The 25,424-nt window shown below is 38.2% G+C and overlaps 1 protein-coding gene across 1 annotated transcript; it reads right to left on the reverse strand.

Moving 5' to 3' along the window:
* Positions 1-12,091: 12,091 nt before the first annotated feature.
* On the reverse strand, positions 12,092-17,287 carry tnfb (tumor necrosis factor b (TNF superfamily, member 2)). Its single transcript, XM_088998940.1, has 3 exons — positions 17,025-17,287; positions 16,837-16,945; positions 12,092-13,930 (listed from the first exon to the last, which is right to left on the reverse strand). The coding sequence occupies exons 1-3, from the start codon at positions 17,223-17,225 to the stop codon at positions 13,446-13,448; spliced, it is 795 nt and encodes a 264-aa protein (XP_088855066.1). The 5' UTR covers positions 17,226-17,287; the 3' UTR covers positions 12,092-13,445.
* Between the last annotated feature and the right edge of the window lie 8,137 nt (positions 17,288-25,424).

Below are 25,424 nucleotides of genomic sequence, written 5' to 3' on the forward strand. Positions count from 1 at the left end.
TTGTGTCAACTTGTAAATTAAATGACCTCATGGGTACTTAACTTTATACTTATTAGATGATGATTTTATGGATGGATAGATGTATAGATAGATGTATAGATAGATAGATAGATAGATAGATAGATAGATAGATAGATAGATAGATAGATAGATAGATAGATAGATAGATAGATAGATAGATAGATAGATAGATAGATAGATAGATAGATAGATAGATAGATAGATAGATTTAAAGGACAACCGACTCCTCCGGACAAGTTGTGTCCATAATTTGTAAAATCACTTCAAATGACTTCTACTGAGCGTATTTTACAAAGATTCCACCGCATATAGCTATATTTTACGTTTTAAGACTCGCGCTGAATATTCAAGAAGTCTTGTTTGAGTTGATGACCATTCCTGACGTAACGTCACGTCAGGAACGCCCCTGAGAAAGCGACACACAATGCATTTTGGGTACATTGTTCGGTCTGAAAACTTTGTGTTGATCCGCATTGATGGCGAAAATAGAAGGAAAATACATAAATCACTCGATGGTGAATCGTTGTGTGTTGCAACAAGACGACTATTTGATTCTCGCTGACACAAATTCCCAGCAGACAAATCAGCCCATTTCCAACAGAGCTTGTGCGCCACCTTGTGCATTTTCTGGGACGCTACATTGCTGTCATTGACGGCTCGAATTGATATAATAATAATAATAATAATAATAATACATTTTATTTCAAGCGCCTTTCAAAACACCCAAGGACACTTTACAATAAAAACAATAAAACAAAGCACATAACAATAAAACCATAAGTAAAATATGTAATATAGTAAAATATGATATGGGAGGACTCCTTTAATCGATTGCAAACATTTATACTTTCCTCTTCAGAGCTATTTGAGTCAGACATTCACCAGGGATGCGGCGCGGCTGGCCGAGCACTAACTCTGCCGGAGCGGCGTTCAGGACTTCTTCCGGGGCCGAACGTAAGCCGAGCAGGACCCACGGAAGCGGCTTTAAGTGACCGGTGGAAACGTTCGCACATCCCGTTAGACTGCGGGCGGTAGGCCATGGTGCGGTGTACCTGCACACCCAAGGACTGCGCCATGGCCGACCAGAGCTCGGACACAAACTGGGGGCCTCTTTCCGAAGTGATATCGGATGGCGTGCCGAAACGTGCGACCCAGGACGACAGAAATGCGTGGGTTATACGTGGTTGAAAGGGGGACTGCTTCCGGCCACCTAGTGGTCCGATCGACCATTGTGAGGAGATGTGTGTAACCATGCGAAGGAGGGAGGGGCCCGACCAGATCCATATGGACGTGGTCAAATCTCCTGGCCGCAATTGGAAAAGACGACATGGCCGAGGAAGATGCCTCTTCGTCGGTTGACAGAAACATTTTAAACGTCGGGGTCACCAGTGTAGCCGTTGAGGAAAGAGCACACACAACTGAATGTCGAGACGTGTTTATTCCAACGGCTAACAAGTGGATCTAACTCAAACAGGAAAAGCAGTGACATATATGCAACATAAACCCGCCCCCTCCTGTGCACCTGCTGGCCCAGCAGGTGCACAGGAGAGGGCAGGCATCTCACCCAGCAGTGCTGGGTGAGATGCCTGGTCCTATTGCCCGTCACAATGTCACACATAATACTTCAGTTTCATTTGTTTCCAATTGTTGCCGAATTGGTAACATTCTTGATCTTTTTGGCCAGTTTGCTGACCTTTCAAGTGACTCCTTTAAAAAAAAATGTATCGCGACTTTTCCAACTGACCCTTTTTGCATTGATTGTTAATGTAATTGCATAAAAATAATTACGGTCAAAATGTTAATTTTTCATTGTGACTGAACCAAAATACGTGCAGAAAAAAAGTAACTCCTGGTTATTTTTTGATCGGCCACAAGCCCAGATGAAGAAAAAAGGTTGGAATTTTGACAACAAAAGAAACAAGAATCCACAACAGAAAATTTATTTGTAATTGTAAACATATTAAATGTGGTTTTTTTTTGTCTCTCCTACGACGTTATTGCACTCTTACAGCTTCCGTTTTAGCATGCACGTTTTTTAGCATGCACTTTGTCAATTCTACTGGTAGGGCCATGACGTCATTCATCGAGTTTTAGGACCTTTCGGAACAGTTGAAGACAGTGGTACAAGGTAAATTTTTACAGTTAGCTATTAACAGAATACGTTAGTACCTGTGTTGCTCGTTTGCGTTCTAGTACGAGTTTTATCTAACTCTCATCACTTTTTAAGTGTTTAAATGTTCCCATAAATTGCTCCACCACTTCCAGCTAGCTCTGCAATGGCGAATAGCTTGCTTGGTAGTTCCAGGAGTTAAAAAATAGAAGAAATACACTATCATAAACCGGTGCTTGGTCAAATTATCTAAATTGTGAGTCAGAATTTCTTTTACAACCGACGTCAGCGTGTTTAACATATTCTAATACCCCCCCCCCCAACAGTAGTTTAATAGTTGTGAAACAATAGATCACCAAAGTAAAGTCATTTTCTTTTAATCAAGCATTGTTTTGTTGTTCACTTTCTAGATTGGTGTCTGCAGACAAGTGTTTTACAGCAAGAATGCCACCGTCACCACTTCGATTGCCACTGACATCAAATGGAAAAACACCTGCAGGATCTGGTTGCGATTTCGTGTATTATATGTACATGACCTCCTTCGCTGAGACTACGCGGATGAAACCATGAAGGGAAACTATTGAGAGAACAATGACTGAGTCGCACACTTTGATGATTAATTTCACTTTTTACAGACACTTTAGATACGTTTCTAAACAATACACATCACAATATTTATGGGTAGCAATACATGATTGACTATGACTGACTTGAAAACAATGACAAAAAGTTGTGGTTTGGGATTGCACTACTATAAAAAGAAAAAAAAATGAGCTGGTTGATGACAAGTGGATGTTTTTAATAGGCTGCTTAATAAAAAACCGTAGACGCACATGCTTTTGTTTTGTTGGTCCTACCGGCAAGACCTGCAGCATAAGAAAAGTAGCCAGGTTTCAAATACAGTCAAACCTCGGTTTTCGAACGTCTCGGTTCTCATCCCATTCGGTTTTCAACCAAAAATGTCATATTTTTTATGCCCCGGTATACAACCGAAATTTGGTTCTCAACCAAACTGAGTGCATCTGAATGCATCACTCGACTACCCTGTGCTTCCTTATTCGTCACTTCCTTAGATGTCACGTCTTCCTCGTTGTCTCATTGTGACCGAGGCATGAATATTGTTGTTTTATTTTTGTGAAAATGCTGACATATTTGGTTAAGATCTCCTGAATAGTATGATTTTAAAGCAAGCAGAGGATGGTTTGAAAAGTTAGTGTGCCCTGTGTTTGCCCAAAGAAAGCTGGGATAGGTGCCAACACGCCCCGTGGCAGAAAGATAGAGAGATGTTCATGTACAGATGTTAATGTTGATGTTAAAATTGGTGAAAATAAAATTTTGTTTTTATAGAATTTTACACATGACCTCTATTATTAAGTTTTTATCCGGTTTATGCGATTAAATAGTTAAAAAGTTGTTTTCTAGACTTTGAACGGATTAAGATTTTTTACATTGATTTTAATGTAAAGTGCTGTTTCGGTTTTTTAAACAAATCGGTTTTCGAACAGGTTTCTGAAACGGATTATGGTCGAAAACCGAGGTATCACTGTACCTCAAAGTTCAGTCACTGTAACCCGTGCTTCCATCTTACAATAAACATGCTCTTGTTACTCCGCCTGATAGTCGGTGACACCAGAAAGACTCCATCCGGCTTTCATCAGCTGACGGGATGAGCTCTGTCTCAAGTTCATAAATGACCATGCCCACTGTTTGACTTTTTCATCTGTTTGAATTTCGGCCCATTTATTTTGCTTTTGCAGCTGTTTGGTTTTGGTTAAGACCAGTATGAAAACAGAACAAAACCATGCTGTTTTTTCCCCGAGCAGTGTCAGTGTATCGAGAAAATCTCCCAACATAGTTCAAAATGGGCAAAGCGACAACCGTACTTTCACTCTCTTGTATTTAGAAAACATCTTCTCACAGGTGTGTGTGGGTGCAGAGATGCCTAGATTGATCAAAAGCCACAATCCAATTACTACTGCGGCATACTGTAGAATAGGTCAGTGGTTGCTACAGTGGACAGCTTCTGTTCACAGATTGCAGGGTTCATGAAAGTGTTAAAAATGCTTGCATGATTGATAGAAAATAGACAGAATAGAAGTTATCATTTAAATACCCCGTGCTTAGTGCTTGGTTGAACACAAGGCCCACAATAGAAGCACAGAAAACCTGGGGTCAATCTGAGGTGAACAGACACAGCCTGTTTGTTAATCTGTCATCGTCACCTATTTAGAATCACATTTTCCGTGTAGCTCTTTCCCTTGTTTCTATTTATAACTGTATTTTATTTATTGTATTCTATTTGTGATTGTATTTTATTCATTATAGTACCTATGCTTGTCTGTGACTTTAAAGTGTCCTTGAGAGCTTTGAAAGGCGCTTAAAATGAAATGTATTATTATCGTAATGTAGGGGATCCAGCCTTGGACGAATTCAACTGGCTCATTCGCCAGGTTACAAATTTATCGCTTCGTGGAAAGGATAACCTATTAAAATGTCTATGTTCTGTTGTTTTATGGACGTTGATGCTTGGGACGTCCAGGGGCGTGGTATTCAAATCAAGAAGACTATATTTTACTAATATATCACTTCAATTTGCGTATACTCACAGTAAATATCTTGGTAGAGGGCTGCAGAAGTTGGTCGTCGGTCATAAATGGCTGCGCCCCCTACTGGCAGTAAAATCAGAATCAGAATCAGAATCATCTTTATTGCCAAGTATGTAGGACACACAAGGAATTTGTTTCCGGTAGACAAAAAAAAAACAAAAAAAAAAAGACAATCTTCAATCTTCCTATGTTCACAGTGTCCGACCGAACATCTCTGACAATGATTTACAAAATCTTAAATGACTTAGGTTGTCTCTTCGCCTAGGAATCTACACAACAACAAGGGAAAAAAATGTCATTAGTCTTTTGAGCATGACCACCAGCACCACAGATAAACATGACTGCATCATTCCATTGAGGTGCACCACTTTTTGGTCAAATGGTCATCAGTCATCAGTGGCAAATTCAAAAATAATTTACCAACATGAAGCAGGGAATGCCCAACATTGAGTTGTTTTTTTTTTTTTTTTTTTTTTTTTTTTACAAAGTAACTGGTGAACAAATATATTGAATCACTTCCGATTGGTTTCCAGCTAATCGGAGGAAATGTGCTCAACACACGAACAACCATTGGAAATCACATTCACACCAAAGGACAATTTTGTTTGTCATTCAGTGCGCCTTATACACCGGGAATTACGATACATTCACACCAAAAGACGATTTTGTTACCAATGAAGCTCTCATGCAGGTTTTGAGGATGAAGGGAAAAAAAAACAATCAAGCAAACTTCGCACTGCACCACCACTAATGACTACCATATTTCCCGGTTTATAAGGTGCACCCAAAAGCCTTGATTTTTGTCTTATAATATAGTGTGCCTTATATTTGGAAATCTTTTCTGTATTTATATATTATATTTGTACAGTGAGACCTCAACTTACTAACTTAATTGGTTCCCAGACAGAGTGTGTAAGGTGAAAAGTGTGTATCTCAAAAAAAAAAATTCTCATAGGAAACCATTAAAATGGGAATAATCCGTTCCCGGGTTTCCATAAAATATACTTTTCAACTAAATAAGCCTTAAAACTACACACAACATACCTTATTCTATGTATAATAAATGTGTTATTCTATTGTAATAAAAGAAATACACTGCATTGTATCATAAAGTCACTTTAATTAAGTTTATGTCTTGATGGAATGGCATTGGAGGTCGAAGGTCAAAGGGAATTGCTGTTTGGAAAGCGGCGCATTACATGAGGACTGTAATTAAAGAAATAAACTGTGCTGTAAAATAAAGTTTTATTTACCTTTTTGATGGTCGTTGATGGCTTATGGAAGGAGAGTCACCTTCCATAAGGACTGTTGGTAACTTAACCTCTGGTGCTGTTCGGTCGTGTGCTTCCAATGAAGATCACTCCGCCAGCCGTGGTGGGTGTGTATTATGAAAATAGTGCTTATTATAAGGTTTAATTTTCATAAATTTGACGTTTGTAAGACGAAAAGTTTGTAAGATAAGGTGTTTGTAAGTTGAGGTCTCACTGTATTTGGAAAACTTTTTTTCATTCATTGAAGGTGCACTTTATACTCCGGTTCTCCTTATGTATGGAACATTTTGAAAATACAGCATTCATTTGGAGTGCGCCTTATACGCCAGTGCGCCTTATATATCCCAAAATCCATGTTTTGGGGATATAGGGCAAAAAAAACAATCAAGCAAACTTCGCACTGCACCGCCAATGACTACCATATTTTCCGGTGTATAAGGCGCCCCCAAAAGCTTTGATTTACTTCAAAAGATGACCCTCCGCCTTAAACGCCGGTGCGCCTTATATGTGAAGTCATAGCGATCCACAACAGAACAGAAGTAGTGCGTAACCCCAGCCTACACTGTGGCACCTTATAATGTGGTGTGCCTTATATTTGGAAAACTTTTATATATTTATATCTTATACAGTAAAGTCTCGTTATATCGATATTCAAGGGAGTCCGAAAAAATATCGATATAACCGGGACTATCGATATATCCGACCCTGTTTGCATGTAATTTTCTCCGTGCGTGCATAGAAATAGTATCGATATAACCGGGACTATCGATATATCCGATATCGATATAACGAGACTTTACTGTATTTGGAAAACTTTTTTTCATTCATTGAAGGTGCACTTTATACTCCGGTGCGCCTTTGATGTAGTGAGAATAACACGTCTTCCTCCTATTCTATGCGATGAAGTGAGATCAGATGAGCCTCCGTTGAGTCGAATCGTCTATTTTATTATTGACCGTTAATTTACGGGTTTCGCGGTTCCACGTATCGTTCTTTTGGTCGTGAAGTGTGTTCGGAAAGGCGATTGTGAATTAATAACATTCATACATTTCCGACCGCCTTTCTGAACACTCGAGGACGCTTTACAATAAAAAATAAATACGCGGGACAATAAAACCATAAATTAAAACGACGAATAATAAAATAGCTGATTGAACTAGACCAGGCATGGGCAAACTACGGCCCGCGGGCCACATACGGCCCGTTAGGCTTTTCAATCCGGCCCGCCGAATTTGCCCAAATTATAGTACAAACAGTGTCTAAAACTCATGACAAAAAGCTAGCGAACAACAGGGCAGATAACTGAAAAGTTGCCTGCCCCATTTTTCCCAACTTGAAGCAAAATGAGACCAATCCCAATAAGAAACATTGTCACAAAGTATAAAGTTTTTTTTTTTAAATCAAGAATGCACTAACTACAAATGCTAGCTTGCTTAATTTACGTCAAATGCGCATGGCTGTAAATTTCGCCACAGTAGTTGCTTGTCATTGTGATGCACAATGTAACGTTTGCATTGATTCCTACGAGCCACTAAGCCCCTTTCATAAGTCTCACGTACACTTTACAGTCACGGTTTAATGTAAATTTACGTTTTGTAGCGTCACATATGTTGTTAGCTTCTTTTGAATCTTTCTTCTAGTTTGAGGTTCTGTGCATCTATTTTGGAAAATGACATGCAATTGCACGACTTTGTAACGCTTGCGAAAGTCCGGAAGAAAGAAGCAGGCTTCTGATTGGCTGCCGAGCCGAGTATGCAAATTTCAACTGCAGGTAGTCTATGTTTGTGTGCTCTGCGACGGTACACGTGTATTGTTAGCGCGTGAAGGCGAGGGCGTCAGTGAGGAGTTTGTTGAGCGCGCGGTCAGGACAAACCATCTATGATTTGGCGGAATTTAACACAAGTAGGTATTATTGAGCTTGAATATTTCGTTGTGTAATAATATGTTTTGAATGTTGAAAGTGATTCCATTTTTCAATAAATGTTGATTTCTTTGCCCCTTCGATGGAAACTTAAAAACAGACGCAATCTTGATAAATCACAGTGCATATGTTATTTTAATCTATTTCCATTTCCTTCTCCAAGTATCTGCGAAATAGTCTGTAAATGCCATATCTTGCATATTCCGGGCTCTTTGGGGGCTCTTGGTATAAGACTTTGCTCAGACTGTTTATCCCATTCGCAATTGTGATTGTACTTATTTTCTTAGTCATTGGTTGTATTATTCCATGTTTAAGAACAATGCTCATGAATATGATAACTAATTCCCAGGTAAATTACGCAAAGGTTTTGTATCAACAAATGCGTGAAGGGGACCCAGTGTTGTAGCTAGGGATAGTACACCATGGCCAGAGAGTGGTTGCTCCAAAGAACAAAAGCAAAAAAAGAAAACGGAGAGCCGAGAAGGAGTTTTCCTCATTAAAAACCCTCAAAAATGGAGAGGTTATATATCACAGCAGCAAAATTGTGATAGAGGTTTTTCGCCTTCTCCATGGTAAGTTAAATAATATTAGACGTTGGATAGATGAGATTAGAATGGTTCCCTGTGCAATTAGTATGACGTGCATGCATGAAATCTTTTGGAAATGTATGAACTGATGTTTAAATGTACAACAGGAGGGAATGATAGAGTGTTTATGCACATTAGTAAACATATTATGTTATTTCATGTTTATATTAGTAAACATATGTTTTTTCATGTTTAGCTTAGTATATATTATGAATTGTGCACGTTTAATTTCAGTCTAATTTAGTTAAATAAAACTATCAGTCTTATTAGTACAATAGCCGTGGAAGGAAAAAAGCAGCGGCTCCAACTTCAATCTAAGACCCGCCCAACACTGAGTTGCTCGTAACCGATTGGACGGGAAAGGTCGACTTGTTCGCAACTGATTGGACAACAGATCGCCACTCTGTACGTTTAAAACTTGTAGGAGCGGGAGCTCGTTCTCTCTTTTGCTCTCTTGCTCTCTTTATTCTTTGTGCTCTTGTGCTCATGTCTTCGTCCCACTCAGACGAGAAGTGCTTTCTCTGCCTCATTAGAATAAAGTAGATGTTTGTCCACCATCTATTGTACTTGCTGATATTTTTATCAAGTGAACTCCAGACAATGCGCGAACCAGGAAAGAAAACGAAGTTTTAATCGGACAATATGTTATTTTAATCTATTTCCATTTCCTCCTCCAAGTATCTGCGAAATAGTCTGTAAATGCCATATCTTGCATATTCCTTGAGACAAATTTATTAACTGATCAGGGATATTTTTCACATTTGAAAGACAGTTAATAAATTGGGTTGTAGTGTTTTTACTGTGCTATGAGGTTTGTACATACTACATTTAAAGGACAACCGGCACCATTTTTTGTTTTTGTTTCCCACTGACATCAGAAAAACGTTTTATAGCATCTAAAATACCCAAATCAGGCAGGCTGATATTTTTAGTTAAATGAAAAACACCAATAAAAATGACTTCAAAATGAATCCGGAAATGGTCAGTTTCAGAAGGTCCCGCCCCTCTGTTCGTGACGTCACGCCAAGACGTCTTGCCTTGCTCGAGAATCAAAACAATGGCTTCAGATTCGGAGAAGATGTTTTCTTGTTCTTGTTCTTCTGAAGAGGAAAGCATAAATGTTTGCAATTGATTCTAGGAGTCCTCCCATATCAATTCGAGCCGTCAATGACAGCAATGTAGCACCCAGAAAAAGCAGAAGATTGCGCCCAAGCTCCGTTGGAAATGGGCTGATTTGTCAGCTGGGAATTTGTGTCAGCGAATATCAAATAGTTGTCTTGGTGCAACACACAACGATTCACCATGGCGTTATTTATGTGTTTTCCTTCTAATTTCGCCATCAACACGGATCAACACGGATTAACACGAAGTTTTCAGACCAAACAAAGTACCCAAAATGCATTGTATGTCGCTTTCTCGGTCAGGGGCGGTCCAAACGTGACGTCACATGGGGATCGTCATCAACTCGAAAACAAGACTTCATATATTCAGCGCAAGTCTTAAAACGTAAACTATAGCTATATGCTGTGGAATCTTTGTAAAATACGCTCAGTCGAAGTCATTTGAAGTGATTTTATAAATTATGGACATAACTTGTTCGGAGTATTTCCGGCCCAAACACTCCCTCCAAATGCTCCTGGCCCGGCCCCTCTGTCAAATTTTAGAACCCAATGCGGCCCGCGAGTCAAAAAGTTTGCCCACCCCTGAACTAGACTGTGGATGCAATTTTAAACAGGTGAGTTTTGAGGTGGCATTTGAAAGTAGGAAGGGAGTCAATATTGTGCAGAAAGTCCTTCAAGATGAATGACTCTCTGTGTCTTTTGTGTTGTGTCACTGTAATTTTGTTGTTTTGACTTCAAGATGGCACCGCGAGAGTAGCAGCCTCCACAGCAGCTCCTGTATTTAGTTTTTCTACTTCTTCCTTTCTTTTCTTATTACTTTCATCAATTTGCTGCTGTGAAATGTCAATTTCTTCACTGCGGGACTAATAAAGGCTAATCCAATCCAACGTACTCCATTTCAAGAACTGTAACCCCCATAACCAATACAATTTTATTATGCCGAAAGAAAATGATGGTGATGCTGGGAATCTTGAAAATGAGGTGACGTTGACCGTAATGCCTTAATAATATAATATCCTACAATACCGCACAATCGCTATCTCGCTGACTGGCTAGCTATTAGCTATCGGCTTGCTTGCTAGCTTTCTATCTCTTTGTCTTACTATTCTATTTGAGTTACTTCCGGGTTGAGTGAACGCTGGCGCGTGTGGCTGCCGCTGCTCACCCACAGAAAAACTTATCCAGTGACTGTAAAGTAACCTTGAAAGTTTTGTAAGGCGCTTGAAAATTAAATGTATTATTATTATCCATCCATCCATCCATCCATCCATCCATTTTCCGTACCACTTACGGAGAACATGCAAACTCCACACAGGAAGGCTAGAGCAGGACGCAAACCGCCGACCTCTGCTCTGTGAAGTCGGTGTGTTAACCACTCGACTACCGGGCCGCAGATTATTATTATTATTATTATTATTATTATTATTATTATTATTATTATTATTATTTTATATGGAAAAAGTTTGAAAATATGCCATTCATTGGGGTTGCGCCTTATACACCGGTGCATCTTATATATGGAAAATTTTGAAAATACTCCATTTGTTGGTAGTGCGCCTTGTACTCCGGTGCGCCTTATTTATGGAAAAAGTTCAAAAATACACCATTCATTGGTGGTGCGCCTTATAATAATAATAATACATTTGAATTCTAAGCGCCTTTCAAAACTCTTAAGGACACTTTACAGTCACAGGATAAGATTTTTATTTTATTTTTTGTGCGGGTTAGCAGCGGCAGCCATTCGCGCCAGCATTCATTCTACCCGGAAGTAACACAGCAGCAAAGTTATGAAAGGAAGAGGAAAGGAAAGAAAGAAGTAGAAAAACAAAATACAGGAGCTGCTGGAAACGTAGCCACTCTCGCTGCGCCATCTTGAAGTAAAAAAAACTTGCAGTCCGGTGCGCCTCATATGAGAAAAAAATGAAAATACACCAGTCATTGAGGGTGTAACTTATACTCTGGTGCGCCTTATACACCGGAAAATATGACACTTCATGTTTATTTTCCGCGTTTTATTTTGTTTTCTTTTCTTATATTGACTTTTGTGTTATTGCGGGATTTACACATAATGTTATCATGTATTAAAATGTACTTTTTAGAAAATAAAACCTTCGCTTCATTTTTTTATATATTTTTTATTTTGGTAAACCCTTCAGGTTTTTGTTTTTTGTTTTTGTTTTTCAAGGTCACTTGTTTGTCTGAATAACCACCAGTCTATGACACAAAGCTGACTACGGAGGTGGTACGTGTGTGGTTTGGTGAATCCGGAATGGGAAACCCCATTGTGGTCTGACGCTTCTTTGGGCCTCCACCTGACACTGCACTCTTAAAGACAGAGGAAATTCCCAATTTTGGCCAGACAAAGGGACTGTTTGTTTCCCGTGCAGAGATTTGTAGCTTGTGTGTTTGTGTGGGGGCAAGAAGCAGTTTATCAACTTCCCCGCAAGGGAGTGATTAAGTTCATTTTTTTCTTTTATTTTGTACCAGACAAGACACACAAGGTTCACATTGCAAATGTGACTTTGCATAAATAACACCATTCTCCCAGGCGGTTTAAATAGACAATAAATAGAAATAAATAGCGGAAATGAAGTAAAAAACAAACAAAAAAACTGTTACAGTTTATATAAGAGTAAGTGCTCGAGGTCATCTCCATTGAGATTGAAGCAGTTTTCAATCACCGTTGTACGATGAATAAAGGCAGAGGTGATGTTTGGAATCGTTCACTCATTCCTTGTTCCCCTAATTACGATTGGGAATTTTTAAATGGTGGGCCCCGCTAGTTCCTTGAAAAATCCTTACAAAGTGAATGACTGAACGATTGTGATCGTAGTGATTCAATATAGCGATTTCTATGTAGCAGGCTATGTTGTCGACTTGACTCAAGGGCCTGAACAATGAATCAATCACTCCCTAATGACTATCACTCGACATCAGGCCTGAGATGATTAATAAATTGATTAATCGAATACTGCCTAATCGCCATTTTGCGATTTTTATGTAGTGGACCACGTGCGTCTGTTTCTTCAGCCGTCATCTTCGTTGAAGGTGTCGGATGTTTCGCTCCTCATCCGAAGAGCTTCGTCAACAAACTAAAGTTGTGCTGGTAACCCTGGCCCTATATATATCCCTAATGGACTGAGGTGGCAACTTTCGAGCAGGGACCTATCAGAGCAGAGGTCTGGCACCTCCACCTCTGTCCATTAAGGATATATATAGAAGGCCAGAATTACCAGCACAACTTTAGTTTGCTGACAAAGCTCTTCGGATGAGGAGCGAAATGTCCGACACCTTCAAAGAAGTACAGATGAAGAAACATTTTCACCGTGGACCATGTCGTTGACTCGAGGGCAGAAATAATGAAAGGAATGGTTCCTAATGATTACCAACGGGTGATTATAGAGCGGGCCATGTAGCTAGCTATGTAGCTAGAATATTTGGCTTTCATATTGTGGACTATGAAGTTGATCTAAGGGAAGACATGATCCACTGCCTAACACTACTGAAGGAATCGTATATAGTTAATTATGTAGTTAATTCTCGGGCAGAAAGGATTCATCGAAATGCTACTTAATTGCTATTTAGGAATTTAGGGACAATTCACTATGAAGTTGATCCAATTGGAAAATCATCTTTCTGTATGGTCACAATGCACCACGGGGGATGTTTCACTGTGATCATCGGTTGCTGGCACCTTTCCGAGATGCATCATGAGATACGGCGAGGGCATTATTGACGAAAATACAGCACATTCGCGAGATAACGTGACTAGGTAGAGATTTCAAACAGAGCTAATCTCGCAGCGCCATCAAAGGGCGAAGACACCGAAAAAGGTCTTTCCGCCGTCCGTTTCCAACTCGGACAGTTGGTTGGTCTCGGTCCATAGACGGTCATCCTTGTTGAGCTGGAAGACGGCCCCCAAGTATAAGGCGTTGTACCAGCCCTGCTTTGCGCGTTGCTCGTCCTCGGCCGAACTGCTGTGCTGGCACGCCGAGCGCACCGCGCTCATCAGCGAAGCCTTGCGGCCCACCGAGTCGGAGTAGCGCCACACGCGGTGGCTGAGGGGCGCCATGCGCTTCCCCGTGGAAACCGTACTGGGATCCAGGCCCTCCTCGCCGCTGTTTTCGCTGCAGGACACGCGGAAGGATGCCTGGCTGTAGACGAAGTAAAGGCCGGTCTGCGGGATCACGATCTGGTTGTTCACCAGGGTCAGGCCGCCCTGCGCGAACGCCTGACCTTGGCCGTTGCGCCATTGCAGCTCCTCCTTTACGCTGTCTCCTTCCTCATGAATACCTGAAAATACCAGACAGATAAACTTTTTTTAACTCATTCACTGCCATTCACGAATTTATTCATCAATTGAAAATCCCAAATTTGTATTATTTTTTTTTCATGCTTGGGTGCCGATAAAGCGCTGGCCTTGGCTTCTGGTAATGTTTTTTCTTTTGTATAAGAGGGCAGCATTCCCCTTTTTTCCATGTTAGCGTTTTGTTCTTGCTTCAGCTGTTGGTAAAGTGCTATGTAAACCAATATGTATGTATTGAATTGGATTTTGTACAGCTGCCCTCATGTCAAGCTCATATAACTCCAGACACATATAGTTTAGGAGGTTACTCTTTTTTTCTGATGAAAAACGACGGTCTCAGGTTTCTAACATGGTATTGAAAGTTTATGTAGTCCTAAAACTCAATATTCTGTGCGTCCTTCAATTGGACCCACTGGAGTGGACACATTTTTGCACACCGTCTGGCAGTGAATGAGTTAAAAAATTGAATTCTGGTTTTAAAACAGGGATTGTATTTCAAATTCGGATTACTGTTCGAAGATAGGGTTTTCCTTATGAAAGAAGAGTGTCTAAGGTTTCTAACGCTGTATTGAATGTTTATGTAGTACTAAAACTCAATATTCTGTGGCTCCTGGAATTTGAGTGACAATCACAAAAACACTGGAGTGGACACATTTTTGCACGATGTGGCAGTGAATGAGTTAACTACCGTATTTTACCCAAAAGCCTGGATTTTCTTCCAAAGATGCCCCTGCGCTTCATACGCCGGTGTGCCTTATTTGTGAAGGAATGTAGAGCCACAACAGGTCTTGCAACTACTGTCAGCAGCCACTACTCCATTTCTCCCTGAAGAAGTCGTAGTGTGTAACCCCCCGAGCCTCTACTTTAGTGCCTGATAATGTTGTGTGCCTTATATTTGGAAAACCTTTAGATATTGACATCCTATAGTTTTCATTTATTGATGGTGCACCTTATAGTCCGGTGTGCATTATATATGGAAAAAGTTTGAAAATACACCATTCATTGGGGGTGCGCCTTATACTCCGCTGTGCCTTATAGACTGGAAAATATGATAACTTTGTTTTTCAATATGACACGTACATTCACGATAGTTAAAAAAAAAGAATTTTTTAATTGAAAATTAAAATTTGCTTTCATTGAGAAGAGCACTTTTCTATTACACCTCACAATTCATTATTTTTGTAAAAACTGAAAATGTATATACAATGAGTAAATCAACCCTTTTTTTAAGGACAGCAGTCATTAGAGTGGACAGCGATTCAAATGTTGTCTTTTAGATTAATTAATGTAAATGTTACAGTTTTGCATTAACTTCTACAATGGACGCTAATGTGTGTTGCCTTTCTTATTTTTTCATATTTAAAGACTAATAAATAAATCCTGATATATGTGATCATAATTTGTGCATGAAAGTGTTAAGAATAGCACTTGTTTTCGGTTATATCTCTTGAATTATTTTTGTCATGTTGATTGCGAATAACCCTCCCCCGTTCTCTGAATCTCTGAATTCCTCTTTAAAATGGCATTCAATTACGAGTGGAGCTTAAAGGCTTTTTTTTAATTCAACTCTGACAAAAGAAAGGTTCTACTGGAACTGTGTGTTATATATTATATGCATAGGGGAACCGTATTTTATTTTATGTTATTTTATTTTATTGTATTCTATTTTATTTTATTACTGTTCATTTATATATTTGTTTTACTTTGTCATTGTCCATTTTGATTTTAAATTATTTATTTCTTATTTTCTATTTTTATTTTCTATGTTTCTATTTTTTTCTATTATATTTTATTTGTAATAATAATAATAATAATAATAATAATAATACATTTAATTTCAAGCGCCTTTCAGAACACTCAAGGACACTTTACAATAAAAACAAAGCACACAACAATAAAACCATAAGTCAAATGACAAATAATAAAATAACTCATTGAACTAGACCATGAATGCAATTCTAAACAGATGGGTTTTGAGGTGGGATTTGAAAATAGGGAGGGAGTCAATATTACGGATGTTGGGTGGAAGCGAATTCCAGCGTTTGGGAGCAGAGCGGCTGAAAGCTCTGCATCCCATTGTGGTGAGACGGGCAGAGGGCACATAGAGGTGAAGGGAGGATGAGGATCTGAGGGACCGAAAGGGAACGGAGATTTGAAGCCCGTCAGACAGATAAGGAGGAGCAAGGTTATGGATGGCTTTGAATGTAAACAAAAGTATTTTGAATTTGATCCAATGTTTAACATGGAGCCAGTGGAGCTGCTGGAGGAAAGCGGTGATGGGGTGAAAGGAGGGGGTTTTAGTGATGATCCGGGCTGAAGAATTTTGGACTAGTTGGAGTTTATGGAGAAATTTCTGATTGACACCGAAGAGAAGAGAGTTACAATAATCGATGCGGGAAGTGACGAGACTGTGGATAAGGATAGCAGCGGAGTGAGGGTTGAAAGAGGGACGGAGACGATTGATATTACGGAGGTGGGAATATGCAGACCAGGTTTTTTATTGTTTATTTTTTATTTAGTAGTTTATTTTAATTGTCACTTTTATTTTTTATTTTTCCTATGATTTTATTTTATTTTAGTCTGGGTGCTCAATTGTACCACAAAATCAATGTCCTTCTGTATACAAGCCAAATAATCAATCATTGATGTACTATTTAGAGCCACATGAGATGAACTCATCAATATATATACAGATGTATATATTCAGTCTATATATATATATATATATATATATATATATATATATATATATATATATATATATATATATATATATATATATATATATATATATATATATTCAATATATTCAGATCTCTAGGATTTCCAAGTTTTCAAAAAAAAAATCACAAGTTTGCAAAATTGTCACCAAACGACTATCTCAACGTCTCACCTTCAAGATGAATGGCTGCCTTGGCTTTGCTGCTGATCCTCTTCAGTGTGTTGTGAGGGTCTGAGTTGTCGTCGGCCATCAGCGCCTGCGTCGGCCCTGCCGAAGGGGCCTAGACGGGAGCAATAGGCATTAGAAGAGCTTTTTTTTTAGTCTATTCTTCCTTTTGCATTTGAGAAATGACTTCGTACCGTGCTCTCTTCTCGTCCGTGCCAGTACCACGCGAATAGCAGCACCAGGCCTAAGCACAATGCAGCCACTAGGAGGCCTGCAGACAGCTTCCACATCCAGGCTGTATACAAACGCTTCTCTACTACCACCACTGTCTTCTCTTCCTCCTTTAAGCCCACTGCCGCCTCGGCATCAGCCGGCGTCGGCGTGTATGCCACCATGCTTCTTTGAGTCGATTTTGGTTTCAGCACCACTTCCTGTTGCTGCTGGTGTGAGTGAAGTGGCTGTCGGAGAGCCTGTTCTTTTATTGTCAGTGCACGATGGGAAACTCCCATGATGTCACAATTGAAAACTGAGGAGCGTTAGGATCCAGGAAAAAAAGGAGAAGAAAAACCTCAAACCTTGCATCTGCATATGTCAACCGCAGCTCAGGATTTCATTTGGTGGCATTTTTTCAGGATAAGAGTTGAATGAGTTGGTCACTAAAACAATTTCCCCAAAACAACATTCCCATAAGAAATAATGCAGGTCAAAATTAGCTGTGGGCTTTAATCCTCATGCGCATCTTTCAACCTGAGAACACAAAAAGTTGTCCATTGTAGTAGCCCATGTCCCTGAATGGCTTTCAAAAAAGAACTTGAACACATTCTTTTCCATCTTGCTCGCCATTTTTAGAGCATTTTAACCGACCTGCAATGTGTAACCATAGAACAAACAAAACCTAACGTAAAGCACAGCTACTGTTTTTTATACCCCCCACCTAAAAAGACAGTTTCTACCTTTTTTTTTTAAATCGGGTATAGCAGATGTGTTCATTTCACCCAAAACATGAATTTCTGACCCAAAAGTCACAAGCAAAAAATGGCTTTGATATATCTCTATTTTTGTGTTGTTGTTGTCTTTTTGGGGGGGAGGTGGGGGTTCTTAGAACTTGAATGTTAAAACGACAGGCTTGAAAAGGATTAAAATTGTGGATGTGATCTTAAAGGCAAATCCAATCCAATCCAATCATACAACAGGGGTTGCAAAAAGTGCTTAAGATTGAATAACTGTCTGTCTTTTGTGTCGTGTCACATGATTTGTTATTTGGTTTTTTACTTCTACGCCACGAGAACGGCTTCCTTGACTTTTTTTTTGACAGCTCTAGTCACATTTTAGCATTTTGTCCTTTACATTTGTATTGATATCCAAGTGTATGTTTTGACAAAAAATGTCCTCCTTTTTTGTGTGGGGAGTCTTTGGAGTAAACATCCCATTTCTGATTACTGACTGGGAATTTTCACAACTATTCCCAGTATTTCAGCTGTACGTCTTTTATGTTATTTCCTTATCTGATGAAAAGGACGATTCCGAAAGTAAGAATTAAATGGTCCCTTTGCAGTCCCTCAACCATTGCAATGTGATAGAATTGACTTCCGATAGTTTGTATTTTCACTACCAGTCACGAAATTCCGCGATTTTCCTGAAAATGTTTGCCTCTTTTCGCCCACCCAACTTTGATCTTGGTAGCAATCAGATAAAAACTGTGTCGTTTTGAAGGCTTTTGATGGTTAAGTTAGCCAAAATGGCTGACTTCCTGTGTCTTTTTGGACAAGGGTGCTTGAGACATTTATTTTGGGATGGGGGGGGGGGGGGTGCTAGTGATTAGAGAAGGAAGGTGTTGAGGAGGTCCGGAGTAACGGCATATTTTCACCAAATCTGAATTTGGGATTTAAAGCAACCTAATTCAAATGTAGCAAGAAGTGGTGGCAGAGAAGGTCCCCAACTACTCTCCAGTCAACATCATTGTTGCCACAAAGCATAACATACCACATACTGTATGTCTTTCAGTATTGTTCTGCGCTTTTGTTGTATGTGTTGTGGCTCCACCAAAACTTGCTCGAAGGTGTAAACCGAGTGCAAGATCAAAGCTACTTTTATTGATGGCGAAAAGCAAGAACTGGAATTTTGTGTTTTGGCTTTGATTTGGTTTTGACAAAGTCTTCCCAAAAAAAGGTAGAATCTTTTCTACCACTTAGATGTGATAAAAACAAAACCGTAAGCGGACGTGTGACGATATGACTAAGCCAAAACAGCACAAAGTAATGACAAAACGGTGGTTGTTCTCGTCTTTGAAAATGTGAAGCACGGGTTAAAAAAAATAAATAATGAATTATCCCAATGTTTCCTCAGGTTCCAATATCAGGTATTTGATACTCTCTACAAACCCTGTGGTGTTCTCTACGTGATATTCTGTGTTATCAACCAACGGAGCTAAGATAGTTTTTAAATATTTGGCTACATTGTATGTAGAGGAGTCAATGCTACAAACAATGGGTCTGAGGGGGAACCCTTCTTTATGTATTTTTGGCAGGCCTCTCCCGGGTATAATCTAAAATACATCCGTTTGTCTATATATTTTACTTTCTCTAACTTTTGGAGACAGTTTATCATTTCTTTCTTGTATCTATTGGAAGGGTCCCTTTTTAGTTGCTCATAAGTGTTAGAATCACTGATTAACCCATTTATTTTGTCTTCATAATCCAATGTGTTGAGAAGCACTGTAAACCTACCCTTGTCTGCTGGCAAAATAGTAATATTGTTATCTTTTTGTAGAGTAGTTAACGCCTTTCTCTCTTCTAACGTTATGTTGGACGGAGGTGGGTTGGCACTACTGAGAAGGGCACTACATATGCACCTAAAAGCTAGCAACCACTTATTTGACGACAATGAGGTTAAAATCTTAGCGAAAGAAAATAGATGGTTTGAAAGGGGAGTAATAAAAGCTATTTTCATAAAACAGAAAAATCCTTCCCTTAACCGTAATGGTGGGGTGAGGTTCAATTTGGATCGTTCGTACAATAGACTGTTTACGCAAAATAGGATTAGTCATGCTGATGAGGTGATACCGGTCTGGCCTGATTGCCCAATCAGGCCAGTCGTCAGTCAGGACAATAGAAGCTATCAGTGGAACTGCAGGGAATAGTCCTCTGCTCCCCCCAACCTGAGAGCAGGGACCTATCATAGTAGTGTCCGGCACCGACATGTCTGGACAGTTCGCTGAAGAAGCATCTTGGATAAGAAGCAAAACGTCCGACACCTTCAAAGAAGTGCAGATGACGGCTGAAGAAACCTTTTCATCGATGGACCACTCCTGTACAACTGAGAGCTTACACAGACGTACATAAATAAATAAGAAATACATAAATAAATACATAAATACATGAATACACGTGTACATGAATTCATGTACACGTGTATTCATGTATTATTCATGTACACGTGTATTCATGTATTCATAAAAATGCATAAATGCATGCATGCATCCGTGCATCCATGCATGCATACATGCATACAAGCATGCATGCATACATGCATGCATACATACATACATGCATACATACATACATACATACATTCATACATACATACATACATACATACATACATACATACATACATACATACATACATACATACATACATACATACATACATACATAAGCAGAACGTTATTTGTAACAGTTTCCTTGAAGCCCTATTTAAACACTCAAAATCTGATTTCATACAAAAGCCTCATTTTAAGATCACTTCAAACTCGAACCCTGGACTGAAACCTTGATTTGCAAATTCGTCTGAAATGTGATCCATAATCTTATATTAAATCCAAGTTGAAACTCCAGCTTTTGCTTGAATACGGAACTTGAAACCCTATCTTCGAACAGTAATCCGAATTTGAAATACAATCCCTGTTTTAAAACCAGAATTCAATATTTTAACTCATTCACTGCCAGACGGTGTGGAAAACAAATTCGGGAATAGCGCGCCACGTCACACTTTTCAATTCTGGAAGAAATTCGGGAATGGCAGTGAATGAGTTAAAAGGTTTCAAAACAACCTGACAAACTTATGTACCTGAAATTCTACAACAGTTAATTCCTTCACACTTTATTTGCTCAAATGATCGGGATGCTTGAATATTACTTTCGCGTTGTTGACTCACTTTTTAATCTTTGCTATTTATTGCAGGCGTTCAAAGCTGGTTATACAATCCAATTATTCTTTTTTATCACAATTGCTTTTGTTCGTGTGAATTTGTGTTTCCTTTTACTGTTTGCACGTTGACTTTGAAGCCACGCGGTCCAAAATGCTTCCGCTGGCCTCTCTGAACTCATATTATTGTTTTCTTTTTCAATTTTGTTATTTTCTGATGTTATTATGACTTCAAGATGGCGCAGTGAGAGTGGCTGGCTTTACAGTAGCTCCTATATTTTGTCATTTCTACTTTCTTCCCTTGCTGCTGTCAATTGGGAATGTATTATTATTATTATCCATTGTGAGACGATTAAAGGTTTTCATAATCTTATTTATAAAGTATGTGATTCTTAAAGAAACAGAGATGAGAGATAATTGTCGTTTATTTCATGTCGGGCAGGATTCCCAAAGTTTTTGGAAAGTCCGATCTTTTTATGTTGCTGGTCACGTTACAACGTCGAATGTAACTTGAAACGTGAGCTGAATAAATCCGTGAGTTGATCACACGTGGTGGCGCCGTGTTTACAGCGGCAATCTCATATAACTTTTTTTTTTTTTTTTTACTTTCTTACCCTCACCTTTCTGTATACATTTCGGGCCACATCTGGCCTGCTGCATCATTCCGGGTTGAGTGATCTGGGTTGAGTGAACGCTGACGCGTGTGGCTGCCGCTGCTCACTCGCAGAAAAAAATATCCTATAACTGTAAAGTAGACTGTAAAATAAATGAAATTTATTATTACTAGTATTAGTATTAGTATTATTTTATTTTATACGATCAGCGAAAGCAGCTCAAACATGTCAACTTCCATGATCCTTTCTAAAATGTCTGCCAAAATTTAGAATGTGGAATAAATAAGAGATAAGCTCCAAGCATTTTCTTGTTCACAAACCCATTCTGATAATAATCATAAGAATATTTGTATCTACAGTTGTTATTTATTTTTTTTATATGCATTTAGTCATAATGGCCCTCCAAGTGAAATGTGACATGACAAAAATGAGTTAGACACATGCTAGCAGCGACCACCAGATATTCCATCAGGGGAGATTTACAGAGGAGCGAAGCGGCAACACGTCGACAATCGTTCCTTGATGACATCATGACATGCTGACGTCTACTCGAAATGAAGCCGTGTCATTAAGGTTGGGGAAAAAAAAAACAATTGTATTGCACTGTTCCAATTTGTGTAAAAAAATCACACGTGGGCAAAAATATATTTTAATATTTATGTTATATTATTATTATTTTATATATATATATATATATATATATATATATATATATATATATATATATATATATATATATATATATACATATATATATGCATTTTATATATATATATATATATATATATATATAAATGCATATATATATACATATATATATGCATTATATATATATATATATATATATATATATATATATATATATATTTTATATATATATATATATATAAATATGCATATATATATATATATATATATATATACATATATATATGCATTTTATATATATATATATATATATATATATATATATATATATATATATATATATATATATATAAAATAATAATAATATAACATAAATATTAAAATATATTTTTGCCCACGTGTGATTTTTTTACACAAATTGGAACAGTGCAATACAATTTTTTTTTTTTCCCCAACCTTAATGACACGGCTTCATTTCGAGTAGACGTCAGCATGTCATGATGTCATCAAGGAACGATTGTCGACGTGTTGCCGCTTCGCTCCTTTGTAAATCTCCCCTGATATATATATATATATATATATATATATATATATATATATATATATATATATATATATATATATATATATATATATATATATATATATATATATATATATATATATATATATATATATATATTTAATCAACCTTCATCAGTGTGAAAGTTGCCAAAGAAATGCTTTAAAATATGTCATTAAATCTGACATATTTTATTTTTGTATTTTTTTATTTTTGCCCATGTGGGATAATTTTTTTACAGAAATTGAACAGTCCAATTAAAAAAACTAGCATTTTTTTTATGACAATGTGGGCGGGTTCAAGGGGTAAATAAATCTATATTGTGAATATACGTCTACCTTCAGTACAGAAATCACGTCAAATGATTTGGCTTGGAAGTTTGTCACAGCGAAGAAATTAAGCAGCAGAAGATGTTGAGTTTCTCTTCATCTGACGCTTCCCGGTACAACCGCGGGCAACTGATGCGACCCCTCGCAGTGGAGTGTAAAGTGCAAACGTGACCTGAGTCAAACAGGTTACCACACTTCCTCTTCAATTCCATTTCGCGTCGTATTGTGTCAATGCCCTAACCAGTCCAGGTAGCTCATTCTTGAAACACCTGTCTAGCATTCACAGGTATTTGTTTTTTCTATTATGTGTTTGAATGTGTGTACATATGCGGTGAGTGATCGCTCAACTTGGAATATTTGCTCATTACTTTTCCCTGCAGCTTGTGGGACTTGTGTCCCAAAAAAATACCCGAGGGAGACAAAGATACCTTTTCATGAACATGAGTAGCATCCAGGTGGATCCTGGCAAATGTTTCCTTTTTTTTTTCTTTTGGGCCGCCCTCATCAGATTTTTGGCATACTCACAGGGATCCTCGGTACGCATGCGTGCAGAATCGGTTATCTGTTGTTGTAATTTGGCATGTACGAAGTTGTGTACTTTAGCGGAGCGAACAAGTATTTTATAGGCAGGTAAAGATTTTTCATGGAGTTATAAAGTCCAATAATTTTTATTCGATGTTGACAAAATTACCCATGTATTTATTTATTTAATTTTACTTGTTTGTTCATTTATCTATTTATTTCATTATTTATCTATTTATTTAGTATTTATAATGTTATTTATGGTTTTATTGTTCTGTGTATTGTTCTTTTAATTGTAAAGTGTCCTTGGGTGTTCTGAAAGGCGCTTGGAAATTAAATGTATTATTATCATTATTATTATTATTATTATTATTATTATTATTATTATTTGTCATTCAATCTCACCAACTAATAAAAATATACATTTATTTATTGAGCTATTTATTTAAATCATTCGATCTCACCAACTAATACAACTATTTATGTATTTATTATTTATTTATCGATTTATTTAACTATTTACTCATTTATTTATTTAAGTCGCTGAATCTCACCAAATAATAAAAAAAACTATGTATTTATTTAGATGTTTCTTTATTTGTCTATCTATCTGTCTGTCTATATGTCTGCATTTGTTTAAGTCATTCATCTCACCAACTAATACCCAGTGAATGCATGCATCAACTCCTGACCGCTTCATGAATTTAGCTCCACTGCTCTGAGGTGAATTCAAAGTTTTTTTAATGTCCAAAAAATGGCATATGCTCAATAATATTGCATTTGTGGAAGAAGAATTGCTTCCACCCATGTCAGGGGACGACCATTTTGGAACTTGCTGTCGCCTGAAAATGACATCACGGTACCCAACATCCCAAGTAATGATCGTCCAGTCACAAACTTAACTGTTTTCTGGAATTGGCTTGTGTGACACACAAATAAATAAGTAAATCACAATAACTGACATTATGTTTTACTTCAAATCTGAAAACTAGTGATTCATTAATGTGTTGTGCGTTCTGTATGTAATATGTAGAGATGAAACATCCTAATGTCTCCCCCAAATTTATAACGACCCCTGAGAGGAAACTGTGACTACAATGTGGCCCGCGGCAAAAAAATTAGTTTGACACCCTTCGGGATTAGGGAAAGATACGCCCTAGCCACTCTCGACTGCAAGAACCAAGACAAGGGCACGGAAAATCTTACTGGACCCTCTGCACCCTGCCCACTACCTTTTCCAGCGACCCCCCCATGTTGTACTACAAATACAGCGACCGATCACTTTAAAATGGTTCACTGATTTTCTCCACCAACTGTACAACTGTTATCATATTACATTCAACCATTACATTCGCTGAAGAAGCATCTTGGATAAGAAGCAAAACCATTTACATTCCATTCCATTACATACTTTCCACAGTTGTTCCTGAGAGGTACCATTTACCTTCCATACTTATTTGTTATGTTTGATACGAGAGCAGCGTGTTCTACTAGAGACAAATTCCTCATGTGTTTTACACACTTGGCCAATAAAAATGATTCTGATTCTGATTGTTTGGGGTCAGTGTTTGGGTTAGTCTTTTACATATCAGGGGTTGGGGTTAGATTTGAGAAATAATAGCTTTAGCAGCATCTAGGTAATCCCCGATCATCATGGAATAATATTGTATCGGCGGATGATAGCGCGTTGACCTCACAGTGGAGAGATACAGGGTTTCATTCCAACTCAGTCATTCTTATGTGGAGTTTGCATATTCTCCCCTGGGTTTTCTC

This window comes from Hippocampus bargibanti, linkage group LG06 (genome assembly GCF_051943395.1).
Source record: "Hippocampus bargibanti isolate YZ-2025 linkage group LG06, ASM5194339v1, whole genome shotgun sequence".
NCBI classification, from domain to species: Eukaryota; Metazoa; Chordata; class Actinopteri; order Syngnathiformes; family Syngnathidae; genus Hippocampus; species Hippocampus bargibanti.